Source organism: Pygocentrus nattereri, chromosome 17 (genome assembly GCF_015220715.1).
Source record: "Pygocentrus nattereri isolate fPygNat1 chromosome 17, fPygNat1.pri, whole genome shotgun sequence".
NCBI classification, from domain to species: Eukaryota; Metazoa; Chordata; class Actinopteri; order Characiformes; family Serrasalmidae; genus Pygocentrus; species Pygocentrus nattereri.
The window spans coordinates 25067210-25086226 of record NC_051227.1 but is presented as its reverse complement, the minus strand read 5'-3'; the positions used below and the strand labels follow the sequence as shown (position 1 = coordinate 25086226).

At 39.4% G+C, this 19017-nt stretch overlaps 2 protein-coding genes across 2 annotated transcripts in view; both read left to right on the top strand.

Moving 5' to 3' along the window:
- Positions 1-2762: 2762 nt before the first annotated feature.
- On the top strand, positions 2763-5990 carry sostdc1a (sclerostin domain containing 1a). Its single transcript, XM_017696728.2, has 2 exons — positions 2763-3225; positions 4912-5990. Exons 1-2 carry the CDS (start codon positions 2988-2990, stop codon positions 5343-5345), a joined length of 672 nt encoding a protein of 223 aa, XP_017552217.1. The 5' UTR covers positions 2763-2987; the 3' UTR covers positions 5346-5990.
- Positions 5991-7595: 1605 nt separating this feature from the next.
- Positions 7596-19017, top strand: part of crppa (CDP-L-ribitol pyrophosphorylase A) — a 37723-nt gene continuing 26301 nt past the window's right edge. Inside the window, exons 1-7 of the mRNA XM_017696873.2 lie at positions 7596-8003; positions 8524-8803; positions 11122-11271; positions 14466-14570; positions 14699-14744; positions 16428-16525; positions 18884-18958. Coding sequence (XP_017552362.1) covers positions 7774-8003; positions 8524-8803; positions 11122-11271; positions 14466-14570; positions 14699-14744; positions 16428-16525; positions 18884-18958 — 984 coding nt within the window. The 5' untranslated portion in view covers positions 7596-7773. The remainder of the gene's footprint in view (positions 8004-8523; positions 8804-11121; positions 11272-14465; positions 14571-14698; positions 14745-16427; positions 16526-18883; positions 18959-19017) is intronic.

Sequence of the window (19017 nt, the reverse complement as noted above, 5' to 3'; positions counted from 1 at the left end):
AGAATGCTTTCGGGATGCAAAGAATCATGCGTATGGTTCTTTAAGTGTTTATGGTTCTATATAGAACCATTTTCTTTACCAGAGAACCCCTGTAGCACCAGCTCTTGAAGTTCTTTTTTTAAGTGTATACTGAAGTGTGACACATTACAATGTTACAATACTTTGATTCTCAAGTGCAATACTTTATAGTTTTACAATATACTATACTCACGTACACTATACACATAAAAAATGAACCATATGGAAATCCATTTTTCCATTTTACTCATTCATCTTTAGTTCCTAATTCATTTGCTGCTTTGCTGTTGTCCACATCTCTCCCATTTGAGCTTTAGCATATTATTTTATACTGAAGGATCCCAAAATAGAGAAGAATAGCTCCTCAAAAACTTCATATTCAATGCAGGATTAAGAAGTTTTCTACTTGATTCATTTCACTAAAGAAACAATACTCCATTACATTATTATGATTCTAGCCTTTTCTACCTACCATTATTTACTGTTTTTTTTTAACCAGCTATTACTGTTATTAGAGAAATAACATTTTCGTCACTTCAAAAAACTACAAAGAAACTACAGCACATCACAAAATACAGATTGACCCCCTTTGAAACGTGGCCTATGGCCTTTTTGTCTTTGTTCTCAGGATTAAGTCTTTTTAAGATTTACCTCAACCTGATTTTAAAGCATTGTGAGAATGAAAAATGCTAACTTTACAACTTTACAAAAAACTGAAGCCATGGACCTCACACATCGTATTTATGTGTTTTGTGTTTCTCTCATTAAATGGTAAAGATTTGACTACTTTACACACACAGCTGCCAACAGTTTCCTTTCTCTCAATCAAAGCATTAAGATCAGTCAAACAATCAAGCAAGCAATAATAACAACTCTTAAGGTGTTACATTGCAAGGGGGTGTAATGAGGAGAGGGGTGTAGTGAATGAGGGTGTGAAGTGGTGTATTTTTTATTTATTCATTTTTTTGCGGTGGGCAGAGAGAGAATGTTTTTACGGTTCTTTTACGCTCCACTATGCTGATGACAAAATGTGCCTCACTGAATCTGAAAACTGCACCCGAAAGCTGAAGAATCCAAGTCAAGCTGAGCTCATGTCTGTGTAGTTCAGCCAGGAAAGCATGCTCAAACTGATGATAAGTCATGTTCTTCATCAAACAATACACATTCTTCATGAATGACAGTGTGCGCCTCATGCCAAGTCAAGGCCCCAGTCTTAGAGGAACAGTTCACAAAAAATTGACACAATTCTTTCCCTCACCTCACACATAACTGATCAGCTGTTTGGAGTGCACAATTGACTTACGCACTTTCAAAGAAGGGCTAGGTGGCGAATGTAATAGAAGTCTGTGACACCCAAAAAGAATCTGACATAGACTTTCATTACATTTTAGCTTCGTTTTATTGCACTTTCATTGCACAAGATACTACAAATGCCTTACCTGATCAACTTCATTAGAGGTGAAGAGAACATTGTGTACAGTTGATTAGTATGTGACTTTAGAAATCTTATACTTTGGTGTTTAACACTGTACATTTGAATAGACCATTGTGTATGGACAAAGCCTACAATTTATATTCTCCCACTGTACGAAAACACTCGTCCATGCTACATGAAACGCAGCCCCTATAGATAGCTCAGTCTCTATAAATCTGTTTCCTTTGAAATAACATGCTGCACGCCGAGTGCTGAGCGAACATGCTGAGAAACTGAGTTACAGCAGCTCAACTAACTATACTGTGGTAGGACAATATGGTCACTCTACAGCTTATTTCACCAAGATCATTTTGACTAATCAGCATATCAATGTTTATATCTCGTAATCATCTTTAGTCAGAGTAAAGTTGGCATATAAGGGCTTTGGTAGCAAATGTTGACTTTTTTGCCTCCATTTTGCTATCCTCTCTGTCTCCACCTGTTTTGGGGAAACACTTGTGACTGTGTGTTTAAAGACAGGCAAAAAAATCCTGGAGGAAATATACCAAGGCACAATGTTTAATGTGACCAACGACTTATGTGAGCAGACCCTCCTTTACTTCCAGCTTGAGTCATTTGTTCATTAGCGCAGCAGTGGATTCTCTGTTTACATCTCAGGGTATCAGGTGGTGCATAATCGATCCAATGCAGTGTTAATGCATCCCTAAGAAGAACCATTTGTAATGTCAGTTGTGATTCAGCCGAGGTGATGAATCTGATGATTCCAAGTGTGTTGAAAGAGTATTCAAAGAGAACTCAGTCAAAACTCGGTAAAGGACGTGTCCATGTTGTAGCTTGCTTTTTCTCCTGGCTCAGTAAGGCTACTTCTTCCAATTTTAACAAAACAAATCTTTTGGGGAGGTGAAAGGTGAAGCATGACATTACAGTGCATGATGATGTAATCAGATGTTTGAGAGGTATGAGAGTCATTCCATTCCAATGGATATCAAGTATTTTGGTTTTCAATGATGTGATAAACATTTAATGTACATACTATGGGATGGGACATACTAACATGGTAAATAGGTCATTTATGACCTCAGGTTGACTTTAACTTTACAAATAAAACTGGCCAGTTTCGCACTATGTGGTGAAAGCAAGACCAAGCATGCTGGACATTGGGAAGGTCTTCATTAGATTCACATTGTAGGCTACACTGGACAATATAATCTGCTATATTAGATCCTGTATATGCTGAGCATTAAAATCAGTTCAGGTCTCTTAGCACTCCGACTGTAATCTGCTTCGGTTCTTTCTGATGAACATTTCCGCCGCGGTTGACGTCACTCGGATCCCCCCAGACGCGCCGTGTTTACTCGGAGCGCGTGAGGTCCAGCGGTTGGCTGGGCGTGGAGCTGCGAGTCTTCCATTCACCTGAGCCTTTGCTGCAGACTCGGGAGGGGTATATAAGTGTCCGGTTATAGGGAGGAGGTATATAAGTGTCCAGACAGCTGGATCTGACACGGTGTGGGTCCAGTCCTTCCTCCACGCAGCCATGCGCGTGCGCTCCGAGCCCTGCAGCTTCGTGCTGCTGCTGTGCGTCCTGATGCGGAGCGCCGCGCCTCTCAGCAACCACAACACGGAGCTGCGCCACACCACGCAAACCACACATACCAGCCGCAGCGAGCACAGCGAGCACAGCACCGAGCCGGACACTGTGGGGGCAGCCGCGCTCAACCGCGCGCGCAGCGCAGGAAGGGGACTGGAGAACGCGGGAGCGCGCGGGAGCGGCGGTGAGTGGTCAAGCGCGCGCATAAAGGGTGGTATTGGGAAGAAAAGGGGTAGATAAACGAGGGCAGATAAAGAGAATGGAAGAAGGAAGGAAGCAAAATGACTGAATGACAGAAAAGAGAAAAAGCTGGAAATGATTGGATGATAAGTTAAAAAAAAAGAATGAATGGAAGGAAGGAAGAAATGAAGAAGGGATGGAAGGATGGAAGGAAAATGAATGAATGACAGAAAAGAGAAAAAGCTGGAAATGACTGAATGATAAGTAAAAAAAGAATGAATGGAAGGAAGAAATGAAGGAGGGATGGAAGGAAAACGAATGGATAACTGGAACAGAAGAACTAAACAAATAAATCAGGTGAATGGAAAAAATAGTGTAAAAGGTTAGATTATGGTTAAAAACAGAAATAAAAGAAAAAAATAAGAAATGAAGGAAAGAAGGAAGAAGCAAAGTCAGAAAGGAGGCATAAGGAAAGTATTTAATGGTAGTGGTATATATATATATGTATTTTTTTTATACTGCAAATTCTTGTCCCTCTTTCTTTCTCAGATCAGATCATTCATGTAGATGTTGTTTAGTAACTCTATAATAAACCTCTCATCTGTATCACAGAAAGTACTGCAGGACTTTTTCCACAGTCATAAATTGTCAGTACTGTCAGCTATAGAGTGACTTTTACTCAATGAGTTGCTGCAATGGTGAATGAGCAGATATGCATTACACAGCCCTTTGGCACACACCCATTTTGAGCGGCAGAGATGACAGAGCTTGGTGGACAATGTGTGCAGAGTGAATCCTGTCAGGCTGGGTGAATGGCGCTGCGGCTCAGTTGCTCAGGAAATCTCCGGTCAGGGCTGCGCTTGTCTTGAACTCCTGCTACCTGAAGCGGGGCAAAAGAAAAGCTCATGCGCTCGTCCATTCATCGCAGCCTGTCATGGAGAAGGGGGCTCATTGTTGCTGAGGTGTGTGTGTTGCCCAGTGAAAGGGGCTTGGCTTGGGTTGCACCGTCAAGAGGTGTAGCCCCAAGGCAGAACAATGCTCATAGTATCAGCAGCTGCGCCAGCCTAATCCAACAATAAGAGCTTCGGAGTCGACATCCGTTAGGGCACTAAACCATTTCCACAATGCCAGAAAGGGGCATGCAGGTGGGATACCCCAACTAAAAGGCCAATAGTTATAAATGCAGCTCTTAAAATGTTCCTAAATGATGTGTGTTCACTTCTAAGAAAACTCTTTCATTTGTACAGAACTTCATGTGGAGGTTTATTCGGCTTTAAAAACAGTTATTGATTTTTGCAAAATCTCATTTACAGAAATTGTTCTTTAGAGAACCGTCCACTGAAATGTTCTCCAGGACAGTGGTTCTCAAACTGGTTCTCAGGGGCCCCAAGATGGTCTACATTTTTGCTATACTTCAATATCCCTATAGTGGTTCTCAAAACAGCCCTGAAGACCAGTTTGAGAACCACTGCACTAGGGAACCTACAGGTGTTCTTCTCACTCTAAAGAACTCTTTCTGGTATCTTTCAAAGTATGAACACTTCAATCAGTACTAAAACTGATGTGCCATGTATGTGCCAGTAACGTTCCAGAGCAAATGAGAAGCTGTAGTATAGCCATATTTAAGACAATGTCATGGTTTCCAAATACATTTTCTAAAGAGGCCTTTCTGCTTACTTTTTCATTTCAGATCGAGGCCCAGTGGGCTGCAGAGAGCTGCGCTCCACTAAGTACATCTCCGATGGCCAGTGCACCAGCATCAGCCCCATTAAAGAGCTGGTGTGTGCAGGGGAATGCCTCCCAGCCCAGATGCTGCCTAACTGGATAGGAGGACACGGCAGGAAGTTCTGGAACCGGAGGGGCAGCTCCAACCAAGACTGGCGGTGCGTCAACGACAAGAGCCGGACCCAGCGCATCCAGCTGCAGTGTCAGGATGGCAGCACCAGGACCTACAAGATCACGGTGGTAACTGGCTGCAAGTGCAAGCGCTACTTGAGGCAGCACAATGAATCAGGAAACAAGTCTGAGAGCATCTCTCAACCACAACCAATCCACAAGCCCAAGACCAAGCAGAAGAATGGGAATAGCAAGGCAATTGGGAACTGGCCTGAGCTGGAGTCCTGAGACTGAACGAGGCAGTGGATTACCTCTAAAGGAAGAACTGCACAATAGACTGTTGATGAAAGAGCAGTGGAAAAGGAACTGACAGTGTCTTTGAGGATGGACAGGTTGACAATCTACTGCTATTATGCCTGAAGTGAGTGAGACTTCACACCAAGCTTGGCCTCCAATGATCACTGCTCCTGATTCTTATGCAAACCCACAATGGCTACATGCCAGAGTTTGGCATTTGAATATATCTAAAATATTCCTCTGATCCTATGACTGTCTCTCTATGAGAAATCATATCACTGGCTGTAGTATGCAGTAGTATGTATGGAACGCCAGGACAAGCTGAATTATCTCAAGTTTGAGAAGGATATAGCTATGTGTAAATAGTCTGTGTAAATAAACAGTATATGCATTCATATGTAATTAACTGTGTTGCAAGGTATTTACTTTTTTCAAATGTGCTATTATCAAGTATATATTGATATAATATATTTTGCATTGATGTTTTCTACACATTTTTCACCTATTCCTACATATACATGTTTTAATTTTATGCAGGCATTGATACGTACATGGTATTGCACTAATCTATGTGACAGTAATGTTCATATTCACTTTTTTAGTGTGAAGGTATTAAATTGCAATCATTCAAACACACTGAATGCTCTGTCTATCATTCCCCCACCATTCCTTCACTGTTGGCCCATGGCAAATATCTTGCATACTGAGTGTGTGCAAAGTCTGCCAACATACATATAGTTTTCTGTGAAAAAAAACATGAACAGCAATAGCTTGACTGGAAAGCACAATTTTATACCTTTTTCATTTTATATACGTCAAATAAAAAATAAATCAAAATAATAAAAAATACCTGGGCACTAATGCATTTCCCTGAGGTTTAATAGAGGACTAACGACAAAAAAAGAAAAAAGAAGGCAAGAGCAACAAGAAAAGAATGAAGTTTGTATGATTAGGAGTAGTGGAATAATCAGAGCTTTGTTTTGTTTCATCATTATTGAATGTTTTATGATAAACTACATAGCATTGATAATCGTGATGTTTTTTTAAGGTGTTATCCTTAAACCTTGGTGCACACTCCAGTCTCTCAATTTCACAACTACATAAATGACATTTTATAGTTATTTACAGAAATGCCCAACTAATTAGTTAATTACTGACTAATAAGTCTTTATTATTCCTTATAAATTTGGGTTTAACCGTTAATGTCACATTTAAGAGGAAGGAAATTTTGCAGAAAAAGAGAAAAAAACAGCTTAGACCAGCCCGAATTCCACGCTGATCTAAAATGTAAATGCTGGTTTAGCATCAGCGTCAGCATGCAAAACACAACATATTCTGGTGTATGATGTTTTTTTAGCAGAGCACACAAGTAAGTGGGGATGTAGAGCCAGGTAAGTGGCGATGTAGTGTGTTTAAATGCTTGGATGCTGCTCTCACACCTATCTGTATCAAAAACTGACTGTGCTAAGTAAAGTTGCCTCTTGCTTTCAGCGTAGCTCTTTATGTGATTCATGTCATTTAAGGACAATTTGGTGCTTTAAAGATTCCATGTGTGCATTAGGCTCACAGAGCGCTTCTTTTGAATTGAGAAAAAAAAAAGACATAGATCGGCCAAAAATATCGTCCGTCAATTTGGCTGTGCAGAAATCGGAATCGGACATAAACATTTACGATCGGTGCATCCCTATAATAACAATGGCATTTAGTAAGCCCGTGATTCAAGTGGTTAAGTGGTTATAAGCGTGCAGGGAAAATCTCCGGTCTGCATCACAGGGAAAAAAACAACTATTCAAGGCAGAAAACATCAGTCATATTTTCCTAAACAAACGTTTAGGTTGTGGGTTCTACTAAACTAAGCACTGTCAACACTGTCAAAGCTAATAGACCACCTTTACCAACATGCACTGTTCAAAAAAACCTAGCAAAAAACCTCTGCAGGGAAGGAAACTATCTGGTGTGTCCACTTAATAATCCCTTTCAGATGACAGTTCGCTTCCAAATCATGCAATTTGCAGCTTTAAAACTTTAGTACTGGGTTCATTTGAAATGTTCACTGAGCTTAATCAGTTAGGTTATCAAATATAATACATCATTATTTTTCTGTTAACATAAGAGGTTGAGTAAACTCAAAATTTCAAGTTTAGCCGGTTTACTTGCCTTATTAAATTTATAAGCAGCTTGTTTCTTTTACAGTGTGAGTTACTGGGGCAGCATTTCTCTCTGGTTTCTGCCGCATTGCTGTCCTGCTCCTTAGCCTCTCCGGGCTAATGCTGAAGGAAGCTAAGCTAGCGCCGGGTCCTCACCTGCGACAGTAATGCAAGACCAGGGCAAAGTACTGGTGATATTTTAGTCCTAAAACATCACGGTAGACGTCTCAGAGTAGCTAAATAAACGAAGGGTGCGTTTTTGCTGCGGAAATATGGAAAGCGTGAACACCACGTCCGACAGGCCTTGTGATCCCCGGTGTCTTGTGAAATCCGAAGCCGGAATCAGCGAGGGAAATGTAGGCCAAGGCGTGGTGGACTTTCCGGTAGCTGTAGTACTTCCAGCCGCTGGCTCTGGTGAAAGGATGGGCTTATCCACACCGAAACAGTTCTGCACCTTCCTCAACAGACCTCTAATCAGCTTCACCATTGAAACTTTTGAGAGGTAAGTCAGGCTGCAATGTTTTAATAATTCAGCTTCCAGCTCTGGCAGTTTCCCTTTGATTTGAAATCTTAGTGGGAGGGCAGAACACCTGAGTGCATATGGAGTAGTTGAATGTCTCATGTATGAAACTTATGAATGTGGGTGTACGTTTACTGTTGTTGTTGTTTTTAATAAGCTACTAATGTCAGTGTTTCTCCCAAATAAATACACAAGATTCCATAGTTTATGTGTAAATATATCGTTTAGTTGATTGCAAGATTCTCTGGATCAAGTGTGTTAGAATCTGACCCAAAAGATTTCAGGTCCAGAAGAAGCCATCAGTCCTAAAGCTCTATAAAGCAAGCTGTAAATTCACAAAGTACACCAAAACCATGTGTGTTGGATGAGTGTGTGGAAGTCAAACAAATTCATTTATCATCTGCCGTTATCCTGACACATCAATTGATGGCCAGGCTTTAGGACTAACCCTGTCTATAGGACTGGACCAAGTCACCTGTTTCTTATTGTTTTCTTCCTGTAGAATTCCATGGATTGAGACCATTGTGGTTGTGGTTGCTAAGGAGAGTCATGACCAAATGCTCCACATCATTGACAGATTTCATCATACAAAAGTAAAGGTGGTTGAAGGGGGAGCTACAAGACATAGGTCCATTTTCAATGGCCTGCAAGCCTTCAGTGAGAGCATGGAGGGTCCGTCACCACTCCCCAGACCAAAGGTGGTCATCATCCATGATGCTGTGCGGCCATTTGTGGAGGAAGACTTTCTGCTCAAAATTACTTTGGCTGCCAAAGAGCAAGGGGTTAGTGTGTTCTGCTTTTCAAGCCAAGTTCACCTTACCACAGCCCATCATTTACATACATGGTGCATTAATGGTAGAGTCGTTCCACTCATTTCTGTCCTGTTTTTGTTTTCTTTAGTAGTATGTTGATACAGTTTGTTCAGTTGTTGAAGAAGCAAGTTAAAATTCATTATTAAAGGCTATGCTTCATTGAAAGTCCTTTGTAATCTATCCTGGGCTTAATACGCATCTGGTATCAAATTTGTGTGTGCTGTTGCTGAGTGAGACACTCGCACTATGAATATCCATGGGACTGGCTGTGACCACACACTGTTTGTTTGTGGAATCTCTCAGCGCTGGCTTTTAATCAGAGGATACAATTATATGGCTTTGTTTCATTTCCACAGAAATGTTGAATGTTGAAATGTAGGTGTTTGTGTCATAGTTTATAACAATTCTAAAATAGGAATTTGACACAAAGCTTGTTGAGATGAATGTTTATGCTGATTGATCCTTACTGGAAGAAGTTACACGGGTATTGTGTCAAATTTATGAGGTGAGTAAGAGTTTACTGTCCAGTTCCAGAAAAGGAAAGTGTTATTACAGGTCACTAGACTCTCTTAATGTCTGGTTGTGAGAGTGTAACTTGAGGTACTGGCTTGTCTACTTCAGTTTTAGTGTCTCTTAGCCAGTTGCCAGCTGGCCTTCATTATCTCTCCGTAACTCCTGATTATAAAGGAATGTCTGTTTCTAGAGGCAGCCATTAAACCTTGCATAGCTTGAACAATATATATATATATATATATATATATATATATATATATATATATATATATATATATATCATCAGACAAGGCTTACTGTTTACTCACTCTTTGTGCTAATCAAATAACATTCAGTAAAATAGTGGGAGCTCAGCATCCTTCTTGAATGGTTTATTGTACAGTGGGTTTAGCAGGGTCTGTGCTTCCATCAGTCATCATTCATAGTGATTTGATGTGAAATGGTGTATTATAAAGAAACATCAACTCTTTACAGTGGTAATAACATTAACAAGGAATAGGAACAACAAGATGTATCCATTTGTTTACAGTCCAAAATGATAAGTAAACAAATCTTCTGAACTTTTATATATACGGCTGTAATATAAAAAAAAAGTTTAATTTTTTTCTTTATAATGTTCTGTGTGTACATATCCATCATGACAGATTTACAAAAATTACATTTTAGACCAAAACCTCATCCCAAATCTATCATAAAACAATGTTTCTGGCAACATGCAGTGTATTTAATATTTCATGTGAAAGCTTTCAGGCATTAAACACTTCGGACATCTGGTTCCTGTCACAACCTTATAATTGTGACTTTCTTTAGAATGGTTTCACATCAAATCACTGATGGACTTCTTTCATTTGATTATGGAGAAATTTTGAAAGATCTGTGCAGTTAAGTCTTGAGTTGTGGCTTTTTCACATCTACATTGTGAAAACCTGTCAAACATTTTCTTGACAGGTGTGAACACTCCACCCATTTTTAGGTGCGTGCCAAACAAATGAACCATGGTCTACCAGAAATCATTTGTCTCAGTTCACTTCCAAATGAACCCTGGTTCAGTTTGCTGCTGGTGGGATCACATTTTTTGTGATAATCCACACCAAACAAGGGAATTCAACATCATAGCATTGTTTTCTGCTATGTCAGTGCTGTACTGACTGAGAGTTGCTCGTATTCTCCTTGCTGCAAGGGCTGCTGCTAATTAGGCAGACAATGAAAAAATAATAGCCAGACAGTGTATTTAATTTTAGCACATGGATCATGAAACGTATTGCATCAGCGACCTTATAGGTTAGATTAAAAGTAACAAACCAAGAGCAGACAGCAAGTAAGTTTTATTATTCCTGTCTTGATTATGATACACATAGATGATAAACATCTCTTTTTTTTGTTGCAAAGTAGGAGTTTTTGCCAAATGTGTGGTAAGTGTAAAATAGCAGTGTTTACATCCCTGCAAAATTCTGACCAATAAACAAGAACTTGTGTATAATTTCGCTGCGAACAAACCAAATAAAATCGATACAGTCACAAAAACCCAAACTCTGCTTTTAGCAAACAACCTAGGAATGAAAACAGACCTAGCCTTCTTCAAATGCTGTTCTTTTTAAAAAGTTGCAGAAGTAAAGTATGTTTTTTGCAGGAAGAAGGAATATGTTTGTCTTGTGCAGGAAGAAGCTGTGACTTCTGCTGTAGTCCATGTTTAAAAGTATCTCAGATAGTGTTCAAATTTTCCATTGTGCTGTTTGAACCTGAGAATGAATAAAGCATGTAGACTCTTTTGTCAGGCTTCAGGAGCCATCCGTCCTCTGGTGTCTACGGTGATTGCCACTACCTCAGAAGGCTACTTGGATCATTCTCTGGAGAGAACGAAATACAGAGCCAGTGAAATGCCCCAGGGCTTTCTCTATGACATAATCTTTCAGGCCTACCAACGGGTAAGAAAAGCGTATCTGTCATAAATGTTCCATGAAATGTGTATTGCATCTACATGCCTCTTGATTTACTTGCTAAGATTCCTTTTCAGTACTGTTTTCATCATTTTTAAACCATCATGTATGTCTTTAGATTGAGAATAATGAACAGCTGTCTGTTTAAAGGGCCTTCAAATCAAATCAAATCACGTTTATTGCCACATCACATTTACATAGGTGGAGTGAAAGTGAGTGAAAATCTTAGGTGCGTAGGATTAGAGTGAGTCTGATGGGATGTGGATGAGGTGGTGATTGTCCGTGGAGATGATGACTCATAGGTGCAGTGACAGGCCTATATACTGATAGACCAGTACTACTGGCTGTTTATCAGCCTAATGGCCTGAGGGAAGAAACTGTCTCGGAACCGGCTGGTTCTGGACTTTATGCTTCTGTACCTCCTCCCGCTCGGCAGCTGTGAGAACAGACAGTGGCTTGGGTGGGTGGAGTCCTTTAGAATCATCCTGGTCTTCCTCAGGAAGCAGCTGGTGTATAAACGAAAGGTTTGGGAGCTGGACCCCGGTGATGTGCTGGGCTGTCCACACCACCTTCTGCAGAGCTTTCCGCTCAATGGCAGTGCAGTTTCCATTCAGTAATGTTCTCTTAGACTAGCATATTGCATTTGTTCACTGTTGCTGAAGGTTACTGGAACTCGGAGGCTCATTTGCTCGTGAAATTGTGTGTTCAACAATAGTCAGGTTTCCATCCAGCTCTAGAATGGGATTCATTATCTAAAATGTCTCAAACAATATGCAAATTATGCTGAATTTCCACCACCCCTGTACAAGAAAATGAAATATGTGTCATATTAATAAATATAGACCATGTTTACAGATAAAGCTTTAATGTAATTCTTGTTGCTTTCTTGTTTAATTTTATGCCTGTGTTTCACCCATTGGCAGATATAATGGCTCTGGACATGCCTGTTAATAAGCTGCAGGTGTTTTAGCTCTGTTTGTCTAATCAGAGTTATATTTTCCTTTAATGAAGTACATTTAAATTTCTTTGTCAGTAAACTGGAACACTACTGCCTTTTGTTATGGGGTGGGGGGAAAAGCGAAAATGTGAGCGATCATGTGACTTCGTTATTTATTCTGTAACTGTGTTTTGATGATAAATTACCACCTTTCTACAGCCCCTTGTAGATTATCTGCACACGTTCATTGTTAACAAACTTTTAAAGTTCACAATAATACTCATACTGTGTCTTAAACTACATCAACATGTCTGTGTGACCGTATGTGAATGCTGTTTGCTGGTTGAAAGAAGTTTTGATGACACATTCTTACAGAAACAATTCATGCTATTTGGGGGATTATTGAGTTCTAGTGTTTGCTAGGAATTATCATTGCTGCTCCAGTTCTAAGCTAAATAAGCAAAATTTAGACTCTTAACATGTCTGGGCTGATTGACTACATGTAGGGTAAGTGGAAAATGGTGTAACCTTGATTTTTTTGCCTTTCTTATGTAGTGAGTTATGTAGTTTAAGTAATTTGTTTATTTTTATCCAAGCATGTAGTGTCAAGTAAACATACAGACTTTTTTGCAATTTCTTTACTAATTTCTTTCAACATTAGCTGCTTCAGGTAAGTCTTCTCAGTAAAAGAATACATGGATGGAAACTTGGCTATTGTTTTTGGACTCTGTCAGAAAATCTTGCATGGTCTCTCTCAAAATCTGTGAATTTTTTTTCAGTCAGCTCATTCTCAAAAAACAATCTTGGCTGTTTTTGTGCTTAAGCTCAATTACCTTTGTATAAGTTTGATAGTACACCTAAGAAAGAGAAGGAAACTGCACATTAGGTATAGAAAACCAAAACTAAAAGGCCTTTTTCTGTAGATATATTTTTACCAGTATCAAAAGTTCATACATCATTTCCTGTGCTAAATTGTCTAGATTTTTGTGCTGTAGGACTTGAACAATGACATCATGTGTTATCAGGTTAGAGTATTTAACCAAAAAAATGTACAAACGGGGATATGAAGGAAGGATAGGAAGATTTTCAACCATTTTTCTTCACTGGCACATTGAACGTACGCATTTACTGCACAATGTATTGTCTTTGGCTCTGTTGTGGAACATTAAGAGTCTTCTTGGTATGCCATGATTGTCATGTTGCATTTTAAATGAGAATGAAAGTCTGCAGATAACTGCCCTAGCATAGAGGCGTTGTCAGATGGCTAGCTCTGTCTGTCGAGGCATGCACTCGGCTGATATCCGACACTCTGACACTTTAGCACTGCTGGGCCTTTTTTCATTCATCTTCTGCAGTGAAATCCTTTTAAGAGTGAATATATAGCTCACTGCTTTTCAATCCAGAAGCTGTAGATCTTCTAGCAAATGACATGAGGTAGTTCAGACATCATTTTTACTTCATTTTAGCTGCATTTGCGACTTCGAGGTTGTAGGTTATTGCGGTCTCTCTTTAAATTTCAAAAAGAGCCATCAACAGACTGTTCCATTGTGGCCAAAGGCCATGTGTCGGAGCTTTTGCTGAGGTGCTTTCTGTTTGAGTGATGTATTCACAGTGTGACATCCTTTGAGGCTGATGGAACTGTGGTAGAGGAAAAATAGACACCCAACCCGCGGTGTGGTATACTTTAGTGAAAGCAAAAATGCCAAAGGTTAAATGACTGCAGGACCCAGAATGTTTTTTTCCACTAATTTGCCTTGAAATCACTGATCCCTGTGAAGGAACCTCACCCTTATGCTGGGGATAAAATATGGCCATGCATATTGCCTTCATGATATCTCAGGTGGCATGATTTAAACCCTGTAATATAAGTGCTGTCTCAGAGCTGTGAGCTAACAGTTCAGATTTAGAGCATTTACTAGTGTCCTAAGATTCCTTTTGGGGTGGGGAGGGGGTAGACAGTGACTCAAATGGCAACAAGGGGAAACCAAATGATTGACACTGAATGGTTTAAAAAACTAACATGGTAAATGGAATAAAAAGGCCTCTGGGTGAATGGGTTTATCCTGTCTAGTTTCTAGTTTCATTTTGAGTGGACATTCAATCTGTGTGCATATTTACCTTCCTCCTCTTGTGGTCCTCTTTGGCTATTCTCAGTAAATGAGTAAATAAGCCCACTTCAGTATTTACTAAACATGAACAAATGGGACGGTGCTTGTTTCTGTTATGTCTTGATTTCTCTTCACAGTGTAGCGAGTTTGACTTTGAGTTTGGCACGGAGTGCCTGCACTTGGCCCTGCAGTACAGCGGCACCAATGCCAAGCTCATCGAGGGACCACAGACACTGTGGAAAGTAAGAGATGATGTTTTCATTTTACTGGATCTCAATGCGATTAATGTTGTCTTTTCTTATTTACAGATTAGTTATGAGCATTAAGTGGACATTCTTTTGTTTGTTTTGCTTCTGTTGCTCCTGTGCAGGTGACATACAAAAGAGATTTGGCAGCAGCAGAGTGTGTTATCAAAGGTATTTCTTTTTGAATTACAATTTTTTAAAGTACTTAAAGTACAATTTGGGATTAACATTTAGTTTTAAAAACACACTGGCACGAAGTATTGTTAAACTTTAGAAATATTACTTTGTAGTAAGCAAACAATGTCAAATCATGATTCAGGCATGTTACATTAAACAAAAAACTACGCAGAGCGTACAATACACCGACAGTACTGTTCTAAAGTCAGAGACCACCCCTCATTTATGGAAACAACAGTAGTTTCCAAAACTGGAGTTCAAAAAATTATTAAAAGATGTTAAGAAAATGGGACTTCCAACAACCATGCAAGACCTGATGGATCACCAAAACTGAATAAATGTTTTTTTCTTCTTTGAGAGATCAGGCTCAGCTCTTCAGATCTGAAAAAAAAATCCATAGTTATTTGCATCCATCTTTCAACTGTGAGAAGAGAACTCAAGGCTATGGATCTGTTACCTAGAAAAGGGAATGTACTAAAGAAAAGAAAATAAGAAAATTTGCAAAGCTAACAAAAAGGCTGCTGGTGTTTTCTGAACACTGGACGGACCACCCCCTGTCCTCAACATCACTGAAAATGTTGGTAACTTGGATTGTGAGAAGCAGACAATTTGCAATTTGCAATTTCTGAATGCAATGCATCTCTTGAAGAGAAGGGAAGCTGAAATAAATGCAAAGTGTGAGCACACTAAATACTGAAAATTGTGATATTATATTTAGCTTTCAATTTTATTTAAAATTCAAGTTTGCCACATTTTCCCTGATGCTGAAAAATAAATAACTTTAACTGAATGCCTGTTTTGACTGGAAATTAAATGAAGAGTAGACTTTTTGTGAAAAATTGATAGATATGCAACAATAGTCCCCACAAACAGCCCACTTGATTCTGTTCAGTCCACATCAGAGTATTGGAACTGCTGTGATAAATTATTTTTTCAAAAGGAGTTGTAAATGCACCTCATGTGCTTATTACTCAGGATGTCGGTGATATTTTACTGGAAAATCTCAGCGGTACCTTTGCTAGGCCTAAGGTTATAAGGTTTTTTTCACTGTTATATGATGGTTTAATTGTGTGTGCATATTTATGTGATTGTGTGGATTGATGCATTAAGGAAAATTTCCATTCTGTCACTTGCTCTCCTGGCTGTTCTGCCTGGGTATTACTTTATGCTTGGAGGGCAGCCCTGTAACATAATGCCAAACTAAGTTTAGAGTGGAAAAACAACAAATTCTTTAAAGACCCCATCCATGGAGTGCTCAGCTTAAGCTCATGGTTAATGACTTTCTCAGGTCAGCCTTTATGATGTTGGATCTTTGTCTGCATTTTTGAGTGAAGCAGTGCATCTATAGTTATGGTAAAAAATGATTAAAAAATCAAATTTAAGTGTTGTTGAGTTTTAAAAACTCTTCAGAGGTTTTCTTTATATTCTTATTTATTCTTTGTTTGCAGCCTGTGAAGAATATTTGTTCATTGTAACTATTGATGCAGTTACTTGGTGTACAATTCTGGGTGAAGTAATGAGGTGTAAAATAAATGAAGGGTTTAGTGATTTCTCCTTCACAATCTAAAAATCAACACACTGCTTTGCTAAAACAATAAATCAGATCTTTTTTGTCCAAAATTCATTTGCAGGTGTGTTGAGTGAAAGACTCTTATGTTCTTTATTATCTATTTTCAGAGACTCTCTCGCTGTCAGCATGCCTCATCTCAGGAACCATGGCAGAGACCGTTGAGCTGGCCAGCAAGCTCCAGAAAAACTTGGCAGCTCACAGCATGGTAGGTAATGAGAATGATTTTCATAATAAGTCATGAGATGATGATTATTGCCATAATGTCTTTTGGAATCGGCACAACTTCACCTCTCTGCTTAGCAAAAAATTGTTTCTGCTTGGGTGGGCTTGGTGTGTCAGACGTTCCGAGCCTAATGTCTACTTGGGTAAGCTTGGATCCCCCCTCCCCCACTCAGAAAATACACACACGCCACAAACTCTCTCCCCATGCTCTCACCTGCACCGCATGAAAAGTTGCAGATGGGGAGTCGCTATGGCAGTGCTTGCAGATGTAATGCTGAAATGGATATGACAACCTGCAAAACTGTGACCGCCCTGCCATTTGTTTTCTTTTAATCCTGGAGCCGGCCCAACTCATCTCAGGTCCCCACATTGTGGTCCTGGCTGTGGTTACCCTGGACAGCTCAGGAGATCCATCCTTTGAAGGCAGGCATTGACAAAGGGGAATATGACGTGCCTCGCCATGGTTCTACATGCTGAAAGTCCTTCCTCCTTTGTAGCTGTGCCAAGATCTAAATCATACAGTGCCAAGTGTCCTCATTTTGGTAGTATTTCGAGCTTGGAGACACCACAAGTCCATCTTCACCTGTTTTGACTGATTGTCCCCAGAAGTGAGTTGTCATTCAGGTGGCAGTTTACATGTTATCCTCCTTGTATGCTTGCATGTGACTTGATGCAGCCCTCTGCAGGACTCCAGGGAGATGAAAGAAAAGGAGGAAATGGTAGATGAGGGGCTAAGTTTGTAACCAAGCCATGTGCAAATCTAATCCACATTAGCAATGATACTCTCGCTGATACAGGACATCTGTGATACAAACCAGTTCCACGAGTGCAGGTGGTGTAGGCTCTGGGCAGGTGTTGTTTTGTGCCACATAGAGCTGAGGGCTAAGGGAAAAGATAACGGCAATCCTTTTAGCAAGATCTAATAATAATGGTCTTGGATACAGAGGGTGCCATGTGAAACTGCCTCTGGGGAAATGCGCAGTAGCTGTTGAAAGGTACTGTTTTTGACATTTGATGTAATGTGTCAGGGCAATTGGAGGTTCTCTACATTCTAACCCAGTGGACTAAATCCAATTGTTTTATCCATGCTTCACCCACAGATACTTTCATTCATAGTGAGAGTTACAGGGTTGGACAGGCTTTATAGAATGTTGGCAATATCGCATCAACTTAATGAGAAATTGGAGTGCACAGATAATTTTTATGAAAATACTGTGTTAATAATGTCATGATTTTTTTATATGTATGTGTATGAAATGTTCATGGTCTAACACTGAATATACATTACAGCAAAGTAAAAAAAAATATTTTATTTATAGTTTATATTACATTAGATTACATTAGTCTTGATGGAAGACCTGTTTATTTACTACCACGGGGAAAATGGTAAGTTAGCCTGGTAAGTTTCTCCATTAAGACTTAGCTTGTTTGAAGCATATGGAGGCATGCTAGCATATTGGTGAATTAATTGTTGTGGTTTCCAGTCTGCTTCGTTTCAGTTACCTATGCCAACACAGCCCGGTACTGGACCCACACAAATTATTATTGACCATCAATTTGTAATCCAAAATATGACTTTTTCTGGAAAATTTAAATGATTATCTAAAAAGCCTCTCTAGAATTTACTATTCCATCGTTTGTACAGTTGATTGAGTGGATATAAAACGGATGTATTCAGCGGCCCTGTAATCGTTACCAGTGTTTCCAATGTTTGTGTCATTTCTTGAGGGCAAACAGCAGGCCTTACGTCCATTCACTTAGCATTTTGCAAGAAAAGCTGTAACAGCTCATGTTCAGTCCATAATTAAAAGACGTTTCATACTGAACCCGGTTTAGATCAGCTCGGAAAATTTAATCTCATGGCTCTACACTCCAGGTTTTAATGTTTTTGTTTTATTTGAAGCCATGGTTGGTTACTTTTCAGCAGCATTAAAGTGCCCACATGTGTTTCCTGTAACTGTTTCTTATTTCCTATTTACTCTGTTCTTTCACCATTGATATTGGTCAAGCTTGTGTCAATCACAGATCACACTTGTTTATTTCTGTTTATTTCATCTCTGTGGGGGAGGTTTGACACGATTAGATTCAGACAATGTACTGAGTAATATTATGTTTATGTTGAAATAAAATGTAAGAAAGATTGTGCTCATGATTCATATGCTGAGCATGTGTTCATAGGCGAAGAGCATATGTTTTAAAATACTCTTTTGAGACTCATTTAATAGTGTGATTTACAATTGAAGACTGATAATTGCCTATTAGGAACTGAGTAATTGTCAATTAGTTAACATTACAGGACTGTCTTTTGGTTACTCAATGCTTATTGTTTTGTGTTTTGCAGACATTGGATCTCCATCCATTTGTGAAGGGAAATGATGAGTTGCTGTCAAAGACCAGGAACTTCATCCAGATATCTGTATGTATATTCCACTTTGTGCTATATGCCAAAATTATAAAGACTGCACACAGGTTATT

Coding starts and splice junctions, on each gene's coding strand:
- sostdc1a (XM_017696728.2), top strand. CDS start 2,988: ATGCGCGTGCGCTCCGAGCCCTGCAGCTTCGTGCTGCTGCTGTGCGTC. Junction 3,226..4,911: donor GGGAGCGCGCGGGAGCGGCG/GTGAGTGGTCAA, acceptor TTTTCATTTCAG/ATCGAGGCCCAGTGGGCTGC.